The sequence below is a fragment of the Halichoerus grypus genome, chromosome 5 (assembly GCF_964656455.1).
Source record: "Halichoerus grypus chromosome 5, mHalGry1.hap1.1, whole genome shotgun sequence".
NCBI classification, from domain to species: domain Eukaryota; kingdom Metazoa; phylum Chordata; class Mammalia; order Carnivora; family Phocidae; genus Halichoerus; species Halichoerus grypus.
In genome coordinates, this window is record NC_135716.1 from 40,869,772 (window position 1) to 40,887,975 (window position 18,204).

The 18,204-nt window shown below is 36.7% G+C and overlaps 1 protein-coding gene across 2 annotated transcripts in view; it reads right to left on the bottom strand.

The window, feature by feature from the left end:
- Window positions 1–18,204, bottom strand: part of INTS8 (integrator complex subunit 8) — a 53,438-nt gene that overhangs the window by 24,367 nt on the left and 10,867 nt on the right. The window contains exons 7-14 of one of the 2 annotated variants that reach the window (XM_036085160.2): window positions 17,677–17,784; window positions 15,938–16,090; window positions 12,869–12,969; window positions 12,301–12,442; window positions 6,960–7,030; window positions 6,421–6,596; window positions 5,162–5,295; window positions 3,723–3,833 (exon numbers count right to left, since the gene is read on the bottom strand). In XM_036085160.2, coding sequence (XP_035941053.1) covers window positions 3,723–3,833; window positions 5,162–5,295; window positions 6,421–6,596; window positions 6,960–7,030; window positions 12,301–12,442; window positions 12,869–12,969; window positions 15,938–16,090; window positions 17,677–17,784 — 996 coding nt within the window. Of the gene's footprint in view, window positions 1–3,722; window positions 3,834–5,161; window positions 5,296–6,420; window positions 6,597–6,959; window positions 7,031–12,300; window positions 12,467–12,868; window positions 12,970–15,937; window positions 16,091–17,676; window positions 17,785–18,204 lie in introns of both variants that reach the window. The other variant, XM_078072203.1, reaches the window with a different exon arrangement.

An 18,204-nucleotide genomic window follows, 5' to 3' on the forward strand; every position in this document is an offset into this window, starting at 1 on the left:
TGTCACTGATTTATTCTGATACTCCTTTCATAATTTAAAAAAATCCAATAAACAGTATAAAAACATGCTATATTACTAAACAAGTTTTACACAAACTATAAAACCAAAAAAAACTTTTACATAGCTTACACACATACACATATTATTTTATATATATAAGCTAATATAATATACACACAAATTATACATGTCACGTACATATATGTATATAGAGAATGCATACGGATTCTATGACAAGTACCTTATTATACCTAGGCTATTCAGAATTGGCTCTTACACTCTTCAACAAGGTTTCATATTCTAAAATCTTGGCACACAACCTTACTAGTTCACATAATTGGCTAATAAATCAAATAAATTCACTATAATCCAACCCTTTTCTTACATCTGCTTCTAATTTTTTCAAAGAGTAGTCTTCATTCATTCTTTCTCTCCTCCCACGTGCCTCCTTGACTCCTACAATCTGGCTCCTACCCCCATCACAAAGAAGAAATAGTTCTTACTAAACAAAGATCTTCTAATTGTGCAACCTACTGAACACTTTTTAGTTATCTTACAGGACTTAAGGGCCGCATCCTGGTGCTGCCCACTCCCTTGTTTTTGACAGTCTCTCTCTTCCCTTGGCTATTATGACTCCACCTCTGTTTGTTCCCCGTACCCAACATGCCACTGTTCCTTGGACCCAATGTTGCATCCCCTAGATTCTGTATATTCACCCTGGGTGATCTCTGAGGCCTCCCAAATCTGTATCTCTAGCCCAGACCATTCCCCAAGCTTCAGGCTGTTTCCAACTGCAGGCCCAAATTAACCATTGTAAAAATGAATAATCGATCCTTCAAAAATGTTTGTCTGCATATTCACTTGCTGGCATCCAAAGCGGAAAGCTGAGCATTGCTCTCCATTCTTCTCTCCCTCATTCCTTCAACAGCACATCAGTAAGCAATCAATTCTAGATTTTACCTCCTAAATGTTTCCCGTTTTCTATCCTTTCTAACACGTGTGCCACTTACTAGCTGCATGACCTTAGACGATTTAATACATTTGGCTCTGATTTCTCACCTATAAAACTGACTGCACTGTGTGTGTGAAAAGAGTAAGTGAAAGAATAAATATATATGAAACCTGCAGAAAAGTCTCCATTCCCAATAAATGTTAGTTAATTTAGGGGTGGAAAAAGAAAAGCTGCCAATGACATGGCCCCTATTATAAACTTTTTTATCTATAGCTGTATGGTCCAGTATGGTAGCCACCAGCTCTATGTGGCTACTGAGCATGTGAATTGTGACCAGTCCAAACTGGGAGGTGTTTTAAGTGTAAAATACTAGATTTTGAGTGAAAACCTAGCACACGCATTAAAAAAAAAAAAAAAATCTCAGTAATTTTTATATTGCTTATTTGTTGAAACGATAGTTTAGATATATTGGGTTAAAATGTATTAAAATCACTTATGTACTTCTTTTGGTGTTTCTAAAAATGTGCTACTAGAAAATCATAAATTACATATGTGGTTTGCATGTTATTTCCATTGGAAGTGTTGAGCATGCATCGCAATTACCTGGCGAGCTTATTAAAACAGACTGCTGGGGCTGTCTGTTTCTGATTCCCCAGTTTCTGACTCCGTAGGTCTAGGCTGGGACCCAACATTTTGCATTTCTAACAAGTTCCCAAATGTGGCCAATGCTGCTGGAGTCGCAATCACACTTTGAGGACCTCTGGTTTACAGCACTATCTACAAAAGGTTCTTTGCTCACTAAAAACAGTTTTACATAAAAATTTATATCAGAAAGTATTTAAGCTTAGAAATTTTTTTTTTTTTTGGAAGAGTTTAAGGAGATGCTAAAGTATAGCGTAAATATGAACTTTTTGAATAATGAATTACCCTATTTTTTGTTTTAAAACATACACGCATTTAGAGATAAATCTAACAAAATACATGCAAGATGTGTATGCTGAGAATTACAGAACTTGTTGAGATAAAGACATACATAAATGGAGACCTAAGTAAATGAAGACATACACTAAGTTCATGGATTAAAAGACATAATATTACCATCAATTTCAACTGTCCCCAAATTGATTTATAGATTCATTGCAATCTGAATCAAAATCCCAGCAAGATTTTCTTTCTTTCTCCCCCCCCCCCTTTTTTTTTTAAGTAAACACTGAAAAGCTGATTCTAAAATTTATATTAAAAAGCAAAGGGGAGGGGTGCCTGGCTGGCTCGGCCTTCGGCTCAGGTCATGATCCAGGGTCCTGGGCTCGAGCCCCACATCGGGCTCCCTGCTCGGCGGGAAGCCTGCCTCTCCCTCTCCCACTCCCCCCTGCTTGTGATCCTGCTCTCACTACCTCTCTGTCAAATAAATAAAATCTTTTAAAAATACTAAATAAATAGCAAAGCAAAGGGGAGGAGCGCCTGGCTAGCTCAGTCGGTAGAGCATGTGACTCCTGATCTCAGGGTCGTGTGAGCCCCACACTGGGTATAGAGATTACTTAAAAATCTTAAAAATAAGTAAATAAATAAAAAGCAAAGGAGAGGGAGGTAGCACCTGGCTGGCCCAGTCCATACAGAATGCCAACTCTTGATCTTAGAGTAGAAAATTCAAGCCCCACACTGGGCGTACAGTTTACTTAATCTCTTTAAAAAATAATAAATAAAATTAAAAAAAAGCAAAGGACCTAGGATAGCCAAAATCATTTTAAGTACAATAAAACTGGAGGACTTGACAGCACTTGGTTTCAAAAGTTACTATAAAGCTCAAGTGGGGCTCCTCCCCCTTTTTAAAGTAAGCTGGAAAAGCACAATTGTGAAAAGAGAAAGGAATGTGAACAGAGAAACAAGACACGTGAACTCCAACAGTATCTTCAGGCAGATCGATTTTAGGTAAAAGAAGAAAAGCTAGGAACTGCTTCCCTTAAAACTATAAGGTCTACATGTTGGACTTCTAGCTAGAAGACTGCTGGTCTAGAAAACCCGACCCCCTTAACAAAGCTCACAGAGCCTCCGTACAGGCTGCATCCAACTTCCCCCTCCTGCCTCATCACGGCCTCCGCTCACATACCAGGTGGCACTCTAACATCAGCTTACTGCTTCCAGGCCCCATGTACACCAGCCTATTTCTTATCTCTGAGCTTTTCCATATGATGCCATCCTTTATACCTCGCTAACTTACTCAAGTCTTGAGGTTTAGCTCAGGATTTCTGCCTGAACTAAATTTGGAAATGCCATCTTTAACCTGCCTCTAGAATTTTCTGTACTAATACTTGTGCAATTATACCATCTATTAATCATTTAACATTTCACTTATGTCTTGACTTCCCAAATAGATTACAAACTCCTTATGTAAAACAAACTACAAAAGTATTTTTAAGGGATTTGGAACACAATTTTACTAACTGAATCCTAAAAGACACAATAATTTTTCATGGTCTCTATTTTTTTTTTTTAAAGGAATGGAGCTATATCCATATATCCAAGACCACTTTGGTACAGTTATGAGGGTGAAGGAAAAAGAACTATAACACCTTTGAAAATATACTTTTAGGGGGAAAAAAAACCTTTTTAGGCCTAGAACTATATTTTAAGATCAAGAAAATATGGGAAATTCTGATTCCTGGGTTTTATGATAAAATTAATAAAGCATTTTTGTTTCTTTGTTTTTTTAGGTCAGACCCTGAATATAAAGCATATTCTTAACCAGTAGTTGATGTACACTTTTACTCACCTTAACAGTACTGCAGTGTAAACCTTTGGCCATAAGAATGTAAACCAAATCTCTTGTTAAATTGTCTTTAATTCCCAGGATAACCCCACTATACACAGAAGGTACTTCCCACTAGAAGAAATAAAAAATATATAAACACACACACACATACACAGAAAGCCAAATCTAGGGAAGAATCTTTCAATAATCTTCAATCACATTTAAAGAAGTCCTGGAAAGGTCGCTTTTGTAGAGAAAGGAAAATGACAGCCATAATGAAATGCTAATAAAAATGAACATATTCACTATAAGCCAGTAATAAATTAAATGGATTGGAACTTTCTAAAGAATAATCTATAGAAAAAAAGGGAAAAAAGCCCGAGGAGTATATGTATTAATTTATGTGATCCTCAACAAAATACGATGAAGTAGGTACCATCATCCTCATTTTACAGATAAGAAAAGCGAACACACAAATGTCAAATAACTTGCCCAAGACTGATTACATAACTAGTAAGTATAGAGGCTGGGATTCAAACTGAGGCAGTCAGAACGCCCTCTCTTTACTATGCTATACTTCTTCATCCATAAAAATGAGCACTAATAATAACATCAACATTAATGAAGCCCAACACTAATGTTCAGAGAAATTTTTCATTCCACTACACTTACATGTTCAAATCCCATAAAATATACATAAAGTTCTCGCTGCCTTTTTACTACATTTTCAGCAGAGAAGTATGCAGTGAATTAGGCGTACTGCCATACAACTGTAATTTCTCCCGTATCTATGTGCTATCTCCCTTGTATCTTCAGCTACATTCCACTGAAATGTTCTAAAAGTTATTTTCATGTGCACTTTGCATGCAGGAAAGCTTTTGAATAGATAACCTTAGAAACAGGTAAATCCATTAGCTGGGTATTTTTAAATGAACATATAAAGCCAAAAATGTCCTAAAAAGTTTTAATGAATCAGTTCCAACCTTCAGGCTTTAGACTTCAAGAGGGTATTAATAAAAACAAAAATACTCTATAAGCACATAGCAAAGAGCAGCTACAGACTGCATAAAGAATATTCCTTATAATGATCCCAGGGTCCTGGGATCGAGCCCCGCATCGGGCTTCCTGCTCCGCGGGAAGCCTGCTTCTCCCTCTCCCACTCCCCCTGCTTGTGTTCCCTCTCTCGCCGTGTCTCTCTCTGTCAAATAAATAAATAAAAATATTTAAAAAAAAAAAAAAAAAAAAAAGAATATTCCTTATACATATACTTACAGCTTTATTTAAGGTATGTGGAGATGCTATGACAATAAATAGGACATAAACTTATTCTTAGAGGTTACGGAGCCTCTCCCCCACTTGTGTGTGCGCGCTCCCTCAAACAAAATCTTTTTTAAAATAAATAAATTACATCAGAAAATAAGTGTAATTTTCTTATCTGTCCTTGACAAAGGGTTTCTAACCTTGTTAGACACGGTCCAGAACTGGCGCTCTGAAGTCATACCATGTAATTCAATTAAAATCTGTCGAATCCTCCAGGGATCCACTGACAATATCAGCTGATGCTCCAACTGACCAATGTTGACACTTGCTGAAGCTAAGAAAGAGATTTCCATTTCAATAATGACTTAATTCAAAGAAATCCTTAATCCTACAAATATGAGAATGATAATTTGTTGAGAGAAATTGTATATGTATGTTAAGTATTGTATCTGTGAGAAACAGCTCTCATCTTCAGAATTCATTCAACATAAATTACATATTAATTTTATCTGCCTACAAAAAACCTAAGTTTGTATTAAGTCTGCATTTAATAAATAAATACAATGAAAATATAAACAAAGATAAAAATCAGTAACTGGTTCACAGAAAGAACTAGGTGGAATATATGGAAAAAATTAATTTATGTAGACAGTCTCCTACTTTCAAACAATGTGTTAATAAAGGCATGTGTAAATATATTTTTGTTTTAATAAATACAATAAATAAAAATGTGGGTTTTTTTTTTAAAGGCAGAGGAAGAGAAGGTGGAGGCACTGCCTTCCCAGAAAACCAAGATCATTAAAATCTCTAATTACAACTAGACTTTCAGATAGTCTTCATTAATCCATTCCCAACAATTTAGGTCTTAATGGCATTTTTCCTAGTGAGGTTCAAAGCAGCTACAATTTTGTTTTGTTAAACCAAATGAATTCTGTCTCACCTATATTAAGCTCTAAAGCTTATGTTTCTTATTAATGAAGACCACTACATCTTCTACTTATATTCACAAAATAAAAGCAAAAACAGAAAAAAATCATCAAATAAATAAGGCAAAAATAGCCATGTCGCCAAAGAGGGATGCTTAGCCAGCAGACAGTGTCACACAGCACTGTAGGCTGAAACGCACGAGAGCCTGTACTTTTTGTGAGTCTCAGGACCCTTTACCACTCCCCTCCCAGCTCTCATTTTTACCTCCAAGACAGCATCACCTTGGTCTATTTCCCCAGCTAGAATCTTGTATGTAACTAGGCCTCAATCTCCATTAAACACAGACTCAGCAGAGTTCGGAACTTAATGCTTAGACAGAAATACGACTACAAAAGACTGGTAAATTTCTAATTAATTACTGACATAAGTATAAATTAAAACAAGTGAGAGGACATCCTCAAATACACTGAGGGGCAATATAATAGAAGGGCAAAATGTGCCAACATTTTCGCTAGCAGACTAGAGAGCTAACCTGGGATATCATAAAATGAAGTTACAGGTTTAATGCACAGATTTACTCTAGGGGATCTCTTCCTCATCTGATCAACAAGTAGCTTTCGTTCTTCATCTTTCAACAATGTAATGAAAAGCTCATGTGAAGAAATCATGAAAACATACTGCAGATCTTCCAACCCCAGACACACATTCCTAGATCAGTAAAAATATTGTAAAACAAAAAAAGTTTATAATTTAGTTTGGGAAAAACAATCATGTTAACCAATCTTTATTAATAAACCATTTAACAAACTACCACTTCATAAACTGTATAATAATATTTGAAATAGATTTTAAAAATTTTTTGGTCCTTATTTAAAATTGTGAAGTCAATGTCAAAATATACAAAAAGAGTAATATCAATCCTGAATTTTGTGTCACTACACAAATCTGAACGTAACTGGCTCTCAAATGACTGCCTGGTTATAAGACATGCAGGATAAATACAAAAAGTAATGAAAGTTATTTTTCTCACAGGACTAACTTGAAAGTTAAGGGGGAAAAAAAGGCACTTACTTTAGAAAAGCAGCCATGTTTCCCTTCAAAGAATCTGAAGCTTTTTCTAAATTTATTGATCTTGAACATACCTAGGAATTTGAGTAATTTTTATTTGAATATTGGCACTTTAAAAAACATACCCTACAGTTTGAAAAGTTTACATTTAAAAACAACCAAATTCTCCTTCAGGCACATATCAATCACAGATTTGTCTAAGTAATTTAAAAGATGAGACTGTGAATAAGAATCATTATGGGGAGAGGGATTGGAATGTGATCATTTCAACAACTGCAGGTATTTACATGAAATAAAGAATAACCTACCTAGCATGGTATAGAGTTTTCCCAGAATGTATAAAGTACGTTAAACAATTCTATGAGGTGATAAACTCTACAGTAGCTCCAGTCAGAAAAGTGAAAGAAGATTCATCTGAGATAGCTGAATTGATCAGTAAGAGCTAAAGTATATAGAACCAATGATTAAGAACGTAACCAAGGTTTTAAAAATAAACCAAAATTAAAGAACAAAAACTAGCTGTGGAAATGTTAGTTATCTACAAATAATAGTCTCATAATATTCTGAGTTTATTCATCAGATTAAGACTTCTCCCATGTATTACTTACAAGAAACCAAAATAAAGCAATCAGTATAAAAGTCCTTAACCTCTGGAAATTGTCAAATATTCCCTAATATGTTAACAAAAAATATACAATGTTCATAGCAGCATTACTCATAACAGCCATGAACTGAAATAATCCTAAAGTCCATCAACTGATAGACATACAAAACGAACAATGAATAATGTATCCATTCAATGAAGTATTATTCAGCCACAAAAAATAATGGAGCACTGATACATGCTACAATATGGATGAACTCTGAAAACATTTACTAAAGTCAGTTTAAAAGGAAAAAAAAAAAAAAAAGGACCACAAAGGGGTGCCTGGTTGGCTCAGTTGGTTGGTTTTGACTCAGGTCATGATCTCGGGGTCCTGGGATAGAGCCTTGTGTTGGGCTTCACACTTGGCGTGGAGTCTGCTTGGGATTTTGTGTCTCCCTCTGCCCCTCCCCCGCTCACACTTGTATTCTAAGATGAATAATAAAAACTTTAAAAAGGGGGGGGAACCAAATATTATTTTCCTTTATATAAATGCCCAGAATAGGCAAATCCAGAGACAAAATTAGATTAGTAGTTACCTGGGGTTAAAGGGACTGAGGGAAAATGAGGGATGACTACTAATGGATAAGAAGTTTTGCTGTGGGGTAGAAGAGGGAGGATGAAAAATTCTAATACTGACTGAGGTAGCAGTTGTACAAATCTATGAACATACTTTAAAAAAAAAAACACTGGATTGTACGCTTTAAATGGGTGAACAGTACGATATGTGATATACCTCAATAAAGCTGTTATTAAAAGGGAGGGAAAAAAGGAGCACCTGGGTGGCACAGTCAGTTAAGCATCCAACACTTGATTTAGGTTCAGGTCATGATCTCAGGATTGTAGACTGAGCCCCACATCAGGCTCCACGCTGGGTGTGGAGCCTGCTTATGATTCTCTGCCACCTCTCTCCCTCCCTCTCTAAAAAAAAAAAAAAAAAAGTAATTTTTCAAGTACCATGCTCAGAAACAGGATTGTAAAAGTTCTATGCTCAGATGAATAGATTATCAGCATATAGCACACCTGAACATCTTGATGTGCAAAATGCTTACATCATAATAGTTTTGCTCCACACTATAAATACTAATGATCTTATAATAAGTAATACCTGAATATGCTTTCATGATAGCTTATTCATACATAGTGATGCACTGTACATGTGTCATGAAACTTAGGGAATAGGTGTTAACTTCTGATACGCAATATAACAAATGTGTTAATTAAGCTCAATTCTTAAAACAATTAAAACATGAAATAGGGGGCATCTCTATAAACGCTGTAAACATTTTATTTTTTAAAGATTTTATTTATTTATTTGACAGAGAGCCCAAGTGGAGGGGTGGGGTGCATGCTGAGGACAGGGGTAGTGGGAGAAGCAGACTCCCCAGACGTTTAACCAACTGAGCCACCCAGGCGCCCCAATGTTACAAACATTTTAAAAACTTAATAAACTTAAAAATGTAGGTGAAGGGGGGTCACCTGGGTGGCTCAGTTGGTTAAGCATCTGACTCTTGATCTCAGGGTTGTGAGTTCAAGCCCTGCATTGGGCTCAACACAGGGCATGGTGCCTACTTAAAAAAAAATTTAGATGAAGTGGATAAATTCTTAGAAAATAACCTCTTAAGGGGCGCCTGGGTGGCTCAGTCATTAAGCGTCTGTCTTTGGCTCAGGTCATGATCCCAGGGTCCTGAGATCGAGCCCCGCATCAGGCTCCCCACTCTGCGGAAAGCCTGCTTCTCCCTCTCCCACTCCCCCTGCATGTGTTCCCTCTCTCACTGTCCCTCTCTCTGTCCAATAAATAAATAAAATCTTAAAAAAAAAAAAAAGAACCTCTTAAAAATAATCAGGAAAAATAGACTACCTCTATACCCACTGATGAAACTGAAGCAATGCCAGAATCTTCCCTTACACAAAAAAACCTCCAGGCCCAAATATTTCATTGGTAAATTCTACCAAACACTTAAAGAAGCAATGAGTTCAGTTTTATGGGAACTTTTCCAGGCAAGGAAAAAAGATACCCCAATTTATTTATGAGGTAAGAATGACCTTGGTACCAAAATCAAAGGTAGGACATGAAAAAAAAAAATAGATGTATCAATCTCATACACGAATGTAAAAGACCTTAAAATATTACAAACTAAATCCTGCAATATGTATTTAAAAAAGATAACATATACCTAAAACTAATATAATGTTATATGTCAATTACATCTCAATTAAAAAAAAAAAAGCCATGACCTATCTGAGTTTACTACAAACAAGCCAAGGTAGTTTAACACTTAAAAATTAAGATTTTTGCAGCCACCACAGAAGACAGGATGGAGATTCCTCAAAAACTTAAAAACAGAACTACCATGTAATCCAGTAACTGCACTACTGGGTATTTACCCAAAGAATACAAAAACACTAATTCGAAAGGATATATGCACCCCTATGTTTACTTCAGCATTGTTTACAATAGCCAAGCTATGGAAGCAGCCCAAATGTCCATTGATAGATAAATGGATAAATAAGATGTGGTATATATACAATAGAATACTGCTCAGCCATAAAAAAGAATGAAATCTTCCCATTTGCAACAACATGGATGGAATGAGAGTATACTGCTAAGTGAAATAAGTCAGTCAGAGAAAGATAAATACCATATGATTTCACTCATATGTGGAACTTAAAACAAATGAACAAAAGAAAAAAGAGAGAAAAACCAAAACAGACTCTTACCTACAGAGAATATCTAGAAGACTACCAGAGGGGAGGGGGGTGGGGGATGGATGAAAAAGGTGAAGGGGATTAAGAGTACATTTATCTTTTTTTGTTTTTTTTAAGATTTTTATTTATTTATTTGAGAGAACGAGATAGAGAGAGAGCATGAGGGTCAGAGGGAAGAGCAGGGAGCCTGATGCGGGACTCGATCCCGGGACTCCAGGATCATGACCTGAGCCGAAGGCAGTTGGCTTAACCAACTGCGCCACCCAGGCACCCCAAGACTACATTTACCTTGATGAGCACTGAATAATACATGGAATTGTTGAATCACTATACAGTAGTATACCTGAAATGAATATAACACTGTATGTTAACTGGAATTAAAGTTTTTTAAAAATTTAAAAATACGGGGCGCCTGGGTGGCTCAGCTGGTTAAGCGTCTGCCTTTGGCTCAGGTCATGATCCCAGGGTCCAGGGATGGAGCTCCGTGTCTCAGGCACTCTGCTCAGCAGGGAGCCTCCTTCTCCCTCTCCCTCTGCTGCTCCCCCTGCTTGTGCTCTCTCACTGTCAAATAAATAAAATCTTTTAAAAAATAAAATAAATAAAATGTCTACACTACCCAAAGCAATCCACACATTTAATGTAATTCCTATCAAAACACCAACAGCATTTTTCACACAACTAGAACAATCAATCCTAAAATCTGTATGGAACCACAAAAAACCCTGAATAGCCAAAGGAGTCTCAAAAAAGAAAAGCTGGAGGCATCACAATTCCAGATTTCAACTTCTATTACAAGCCATAGTAATCAAAACAGTATGGTACTGGCAGAATCACAGACACATATTAATGAAACAGAACAGAAAGCCTAGACATTAACCCACAATTATATGGTCAATTAATCTTTGACAAAGCAGAAAAGAATATCCAATGGGGAAAAAGACAATCTCTTCAACAAATGGTGCTGGGAAAACTGGAAAGCAACATGCAAAAGAATGAAATTGGACCACCACTGTATACCATACACAAAAATTAACTAAAAATGGCCAAAAACTTGAATATAAGACCTGAAACCATAAAACTAGAGGAAAACATAGGTAATAAGCTCCTTTGACCTCAGTCTTAATGATGTTTTTTTTTTTTTGGAGCTGACTCCAAAGGCAAGGGCAACAAAAGCAAAACAAAAAACAGACAAATGTGACTACATCTGCTTCTGGATAGCAAAGAAAGCCATCAACAAAATGAAAAGGTAGAAAAGTTGCAACTCATATATCCATTAAGGGGTTAACATCTTACAGCAATAAAAAATCAACTATAAATGCATACAACTTGGAAAAAATCCAATAAACATGTTTAGTGAAGGAAAATAAAAAATATATTTTGTATGATTTCATTTCTATAAAGTTCAAAACAGGCAAATTAAAGAATATTCTTTAAAGATTATCACAAAAGGCAGGACAGTGGTTTCCTCAAGGGGAGATGGAGAGGGTTTGGTAAAGGGCATAAAAAGGACTTCTAGAGTGTTGGCGATGTTGTATTTTTGGAACTAAGTGGTATTAATTGTGCTTCATGTATTTTTCTCAATGTCTGTTACATTAAGACAGTTAAAGAGGTAGAAAGATCCAACACAAACACAGACTCTGGAGCTCACAGAAGAGGTTAGAGTTAGGACTTGGCAATGTTTAGTCAACAGGTGACTGAAGCTTTAAATAAGAATTAAAAAATGGGAAGATTAGTGAGCCAAAAACAAAACTCCTGTAAACAGAAACACTGAAGGGAGAGAAAAAAGAGATGTCGATTGAAAGACCAAGGAAAACCCAGTAATGGAGAAATAGGAAAGAGCTCTGAGAGAAGAAAAGGTCGGAGAGAGGTCAGGCGTATCCAACACTGGCAAGTCAGATGAAGAGAGAAAAGAGGGCACTGGATTTGGCAACTAAGAGGTCACTGGCAAGTTTACAGCAAAATTATAAATCAAAAAGGGAAAAAATGTCTTACCTCAAGAAGAAAGTCTATTTTCTCTTTATTAGGTCTAAGAAATAGCTGGTTAAATTGAACACTAATCGCTCTACCTTCCAGTATATCACGGACTGTGTTACAGGCACAGACTTTAAAACAGATTTCATCTAGAGCTTCATTTCTGTAGAATACAAAAGTAGACCCACTAATACATTCTTTTTAATAAAAAAAAGGTATATATTACAAAACCAAATTCACAAGAATGAGTTATTTATCCTTGAGAGGTAAGATTTTAAGTTATTCAAGCACATGTCAAGGGTGGGGATAGAGCAGAACAGAAAAGTTTCAAATCTGTCATGGATGATTTAGTTACAGCTTAGGTAACAGAACCAAATTCTGCTAATTTTTCCCAAGTGCTTTTAAAATGGATTAGATGAACATTAAAGTGGCTGTGTTAATTTCTGGCTGTGTTAATTTCCCATTTACTAATAGAGGTGAAATTGTCACAGACTTAGAAGTAATTTGGAGGTATATTTTTGATAAACCTAAATTGCACTTGCTCTTTTATCCAAAAATAAGAAAGTAATTCTTCAATTTACTTACTTACCCCTGTTGAGCTTTCTGGAAGAGTTCCCTTAGTACTGACTGCCGGAACTGGACAGGTAAACTGAAGGTTAAGTTATCTTCAATGAAAATCTTTACTACATCCTAGAACACAGACATAAAATTGCATCCAGTTCAAAAATCATGGCAAAGTTTCTTTACTTTAAAAGTCTTTCCAAAAAGAAAAAAAAAAGTCTTTCTATAATGTAAAATATATATTGAAGAAAATCATGAAAATATCTTACTAGGAAAATCTTTTCTAAAACTTTAAAATTAGATTGAGGATAAAAATAGCCACCCACCCTCCAACCCTGCCTTTTCAAACTGAAGATCATGGACCAAAATGAGAGGTGAAGGAAGAAATCAATCAATAAGAAGCAATTCAGATATATTATTAGAAGTTGTAAAAACGTGGGGTGCCTGGGTGGCTCAGGTCATGATCTCGGGGTCCTGCGATCAAGCCCTGCTCGGTGGGGATTCTGCTTCCCCCTCTGTGCTCACTTTCTCAATAAATAAATTTTTAAAAATCTTAAAAAAAAGTTGTAAAAATGCTTCTCATCCACTTTAAAGAGGTTCATACAAGCTTTTAAAAATACTAAAACAGGGGCGCCTGGGTGGCTCAGTCGTTAAGCGTCTGCCTTCGGCTCAGGTCATGATCTCAGGGTCCTGGGATCGAGCCCCACATCGCGCTCCCTGCTTGGCGGGGAGTCTGCTTCTCCCTCTCCCACTCCCCCTGCTTGTGTTCCCTCTCTCACTGTGTCTCTCTCTGTCAAATAAACAAATAAAAATCTTTAAAAATAAATAAATAAATAAATAAAAATAAAAATACTACAACAGTTAAAATAACTCAACTGGAAAAAGCATGCAAAGGAACAATTATAATAAATGTAAATGGTTTAAAATATAGAAGCTAGTGAATCACAAAAAAACCTGTACCATTCTATACAGACTTTGTCTTGGCTCTTTATCAAGCAATGTAAGAGGAGGAAAAAGGAGTGATAACGTAAGGAGAAAGGGAAGAGGAATGCCGAAACATTTGAAACTAATCTGCTGCCACCACAAAAGTACTGACAAAAGTGATTTCACAACCACGGAGCAACACTGTTTCACCTCCATAGCAAAACATGAACAGTGTGGGCCTACACCTAGAAAGACAGCCTCTTCCCCCATGCGAGAAGACACATTTGTTACAGCTGTTCGTTCATTCATTCATTCATTCATTCATTGAGGGCAGGGGGCAGAGGGAGAGAGAATCTCAAGTACGCTCACGCCCAGTGCGGAGTTGGAACGCAGCTCAGATCTCACAAGCCCAAGATCATGACCTGAGCCAAAATCAAGCATTGGATGCTTACCTGACTGAGCCACCCAGGCGCCATCAAATAACCACCTGATCAGCACAAAAACGATACACTTTATATAAAGAGAACCCTATTTGTAAAAACAGGCTGAATAGGATTTCTACATACTCCTGTATATATAACTGAAGTGATAAATTTCAGTGTTGTAATAAAATTGCGATTTTCCTCTTCCTAGCTACTCATTACAATACCTTCTGATTTACAAATGTTGCCTCTTCCTTATATTCACAGTTAACATATGCCCATCCATGAGTAATATTTCTAAGGTCTTGTTTACATAGGTTTACCACTCCAAAGAGCTGCTTAAAAGATTCTATCTTACCATAAGTGATCCCCACCCTCCATAAATCTGTACTAGGGATACAGAACTAAAAGATATTAAATAAATTCATCTGTATCTAATCTGTCTTTAAGAAAGTTTTGTTTTCTTCCCTAAGGCAAAGCAGAATTTGAAAAGGGGGCAGAAGTGGGGGAGGAAGTACTATCCCTTCTCTTCTCCTATTTTCTGTGTGGGTGGGGGGGATTCTATTTGGGGCACCTGGGTGGCTCAGTCGGTTAAGCGTCTGCCTTCGGCTCAGGTCATGATCGCAGGGTCCTGGGATTAAGCCCCGCATCGGGCTCCTTGCTCTGTGGGGAATCTGCTTCTCCCTCCCCTCCCCGCTTGTACTCTCTGTCTCTCCTTCTCTCGCTCTCAAATAAATAAATAAAATCTTAAAAAAATTCTATTTAAAATTAATTAAAAGCTTGGCTAAAGGGCGCCTGGGTGGCTCAGTGGGTTAAGTGTCTGCCTTCAGCTCAGGTCATGATCCCAGGGTCCTGGGATCTCGTCCCGTATCGGGCTCCCTGCTCAGCGGGGAGCCTGCTTCTCCCTCTCCCCTATTCGTGCTCTCTCATTCTCTCTCTCAAATAAATAAAATCTTTAAAAATAAATTAAAAATAAAAATAAATAAAATAAAAAGCTCGGCTAAAAGTCCATTTGTAGAGACAAAACTAAAGATATGCTGTAGCTTTGTTATTTCATGACTCTTACTTTGAGTTAACATGAAGGCTCTATTCATTTTCTAGAATGAAGGCTTTCCGATAAAGATTTTAAAAGTACAAATGCTAATTCCCAGTGATTTTCATTATAAAACTAAAAATATATACCCAAAGTAGGCACTAAAAATCTCGAGACTAATTTAAGCCCTTTGCATGGGTAAAACTGAGGTAACGACCAGACTCGCTGGTAAAGCAAGCTCTGTAACAGGCCACCCAAACCTACCACCACCACTCTGCTCACTTCCTTCTTCAGTCTTCATATCTGCAGTGACTAACAAGGCTGGGCTACAGGGCCATGCTTTTAAGTCGGATGCAAGACTTAAGGCTCCACAAAGCTAACAATTCTCTACCTTTAATTGTAAAAATTAAAAGTTCTGCTTACAGAGTTTCTTAAAGAATTTACTTAACACGGGCAAATTCTATACTTTCAAAAAAGGGTATTATCAAAATGAGTCAACATCTGTATAGTGCACTTAGTTTATAAACTGTAACCTCGCACTTGGTTCTCATCGGGAGCCTATGAAATCAGTTAGTATTACCACCATTTTAGAGGCCAATCTGTTTTACTTGCCCCAAATCATACAACTGGTAAATGGTGATGCCAGAATTTGAACTCCCTTCTGTCTGGTTTCCAAAGCTTTTCAACTACACTATGACATCCCCATCATACATCTTACCTGATAGTTGCCAGATCTCAAACAAATATGGACTTGACTATATGGAGTCAACTGTTGAGATGTACTATCAGAAGGGACAAGAACATCACATGCTTGACAATAGCCCGCTAACCGCTTCTCATCTATGGTACAATGAAGAGATAATGAACCTATCTGTAAAGTAAGAAGTATACATCATTATCCATCAATGTGACAGAAACAACAGTCTAGTATCCACGCAATGCATTTTAACAGTACAAGAAAACGTTAATGGAAAATTCAGGGCTGGAGGAACCAAAAAAAACCCCGAAAAGGTTAAAAGTTTAGAGCACGGGTTAGCCAACTATTGTTCACAGGCCAAATCTGGCCTGTGGCCAATTTCTGTAGACCTCTTGAGCTAAGAACCACATTTAAGGTTGTAAAGGAAAAAAACGAAACAAAACAAAACAACACAACAAATGAGTATATGCAACATAAAACTGAATATAGCCCACAACGCCTAAAATATCTACTATTTGGCCTTTTACAAAAGTTTGCTGACTCCTGGTTTAGAGTTTTCAGGCCAACATACAAAAGGTAGACATCATCATTACTCTAAGTAGGAATGACAATTAAGACATTAACAAAGAGCGAATACTGTTAAATAAAAGTATTTAAAAATACTAAGAGGAGAACAAATCTGATGAGACACCTGGACAAAATAAAATAGGAATTCCCAATAGGTCTAGAATAGATTTAAAGTAAATCTCTTGAACATTTATCATCTTTCCCTGATGAGAAGAGACTGAAATGGGAATTGTTCTAGGCACGAAGCACATAAAAACCTATATACTTTAAAATCCAGTTGCCGGAATCATAAAAATAAAAATGCAAGTGATAAACATATGAAAAAGTTCACCCTTACTAAGAATTAAGGAAATGCAAATGTTTTAAAGTTACTGTTATTTCACCCAACCAAATTAGCAATTGGAGGGAAAAAAAAAAAAACACACTGCACTGCAGATCAGAGTACCCTGAGAGAAATGTACCTGGAAAGCAACTTGGTTTTATGTTTCACAGCCTTTACAAAATTAATAACCATTGACATGACAATTAATTCCACTTGTAGGAATTTAACTTGAAAGTATCTAAAAACCAAACAAAAACTTATGCTTGGAGGGGCACCTGGGTGGCTCAGCTGGTTAAGCAGCTGCCTTTGGCTCAGGTCATGATCCCAGGGTCCTGGGATCGAGCCCCGCGTCGGGCTCCCTGCTCAGTGGAGAGTCTATTTCTCCCTCTCCCTGCCTCTCTGCCTACTTGTACTCTCTCTCTCTCTGTCAAATAAATAAATAAAATCTTTAAAAAAAAAAAACTTATGCTTGGAGATAGAAATATCATAGCTTTACAATAAATAAAAACAGCAAACATAAATGCCCAAATATTAGGGAAATGAAGTAAAGCACAGTACATCTATACAGCAGAATACATTTAAATGTCTATTCAAAGATTTAAGCATGGTAACAATATAGTAAATATGGTTAGTCTAAGCTTATCTGTATAAAAACAAAGAATGAGAACAGGGAGAAAATAAGTTAAAATTACAAAAGGGGTAATTTCTAAGCAGTAGTATTACAGATTTTCAAAATGTTTTCAGTATTTTTTAAAACTTACCAAATGTACTACAACGAACACTTGTTCTATCATCATCAGAAAAAGTAAAGCCAAAAAATATATAACTTTTTAAGGACTGAATATTATGTGCCTGTTATCACAGTACTTACCTCTGCAATTAGTTCTTTGGTTCTAAAAAACTTTTCTCTGGCATTTTCATAGACAGCTGAATTTGTAGAGCCTTGCTGGAAGTATGCTGCACCCAAATCATAACACACCTAAAATGGTGATGAATACCAATCTGCTTAGTAACTTTTTTTTTTTTAAGATTTTATTTATTTATTTGACAGAGAGAGAGAGATAGTGAGAGATAGTGAGAGCAGGAACACAAGCAGGGGGCGTGGGAGAGGGAGAAGCAGGCTTCCCACGGAGCAGGGAGCCCGATGCAGGGCTTGATCCCAGGACCCTGGGACCATGACCCGAGCCGAAGGCAGACACTTAACGACTGAACCACCCAGGCGGCCTGTAACTTTTCATTTTTAAGAGCTGACAAAACTCAAAATTATGTTTAGCTCAGCAAAACAGGTACATCTAAAGAAAAAAAAAAAACACCTTTCAGTGAACAATGAAACAACGTTCTTAGCCACAAGCAACAGAATCCAGCAGACTGATTTAAGCAGAAAACAGATTTAACTGGT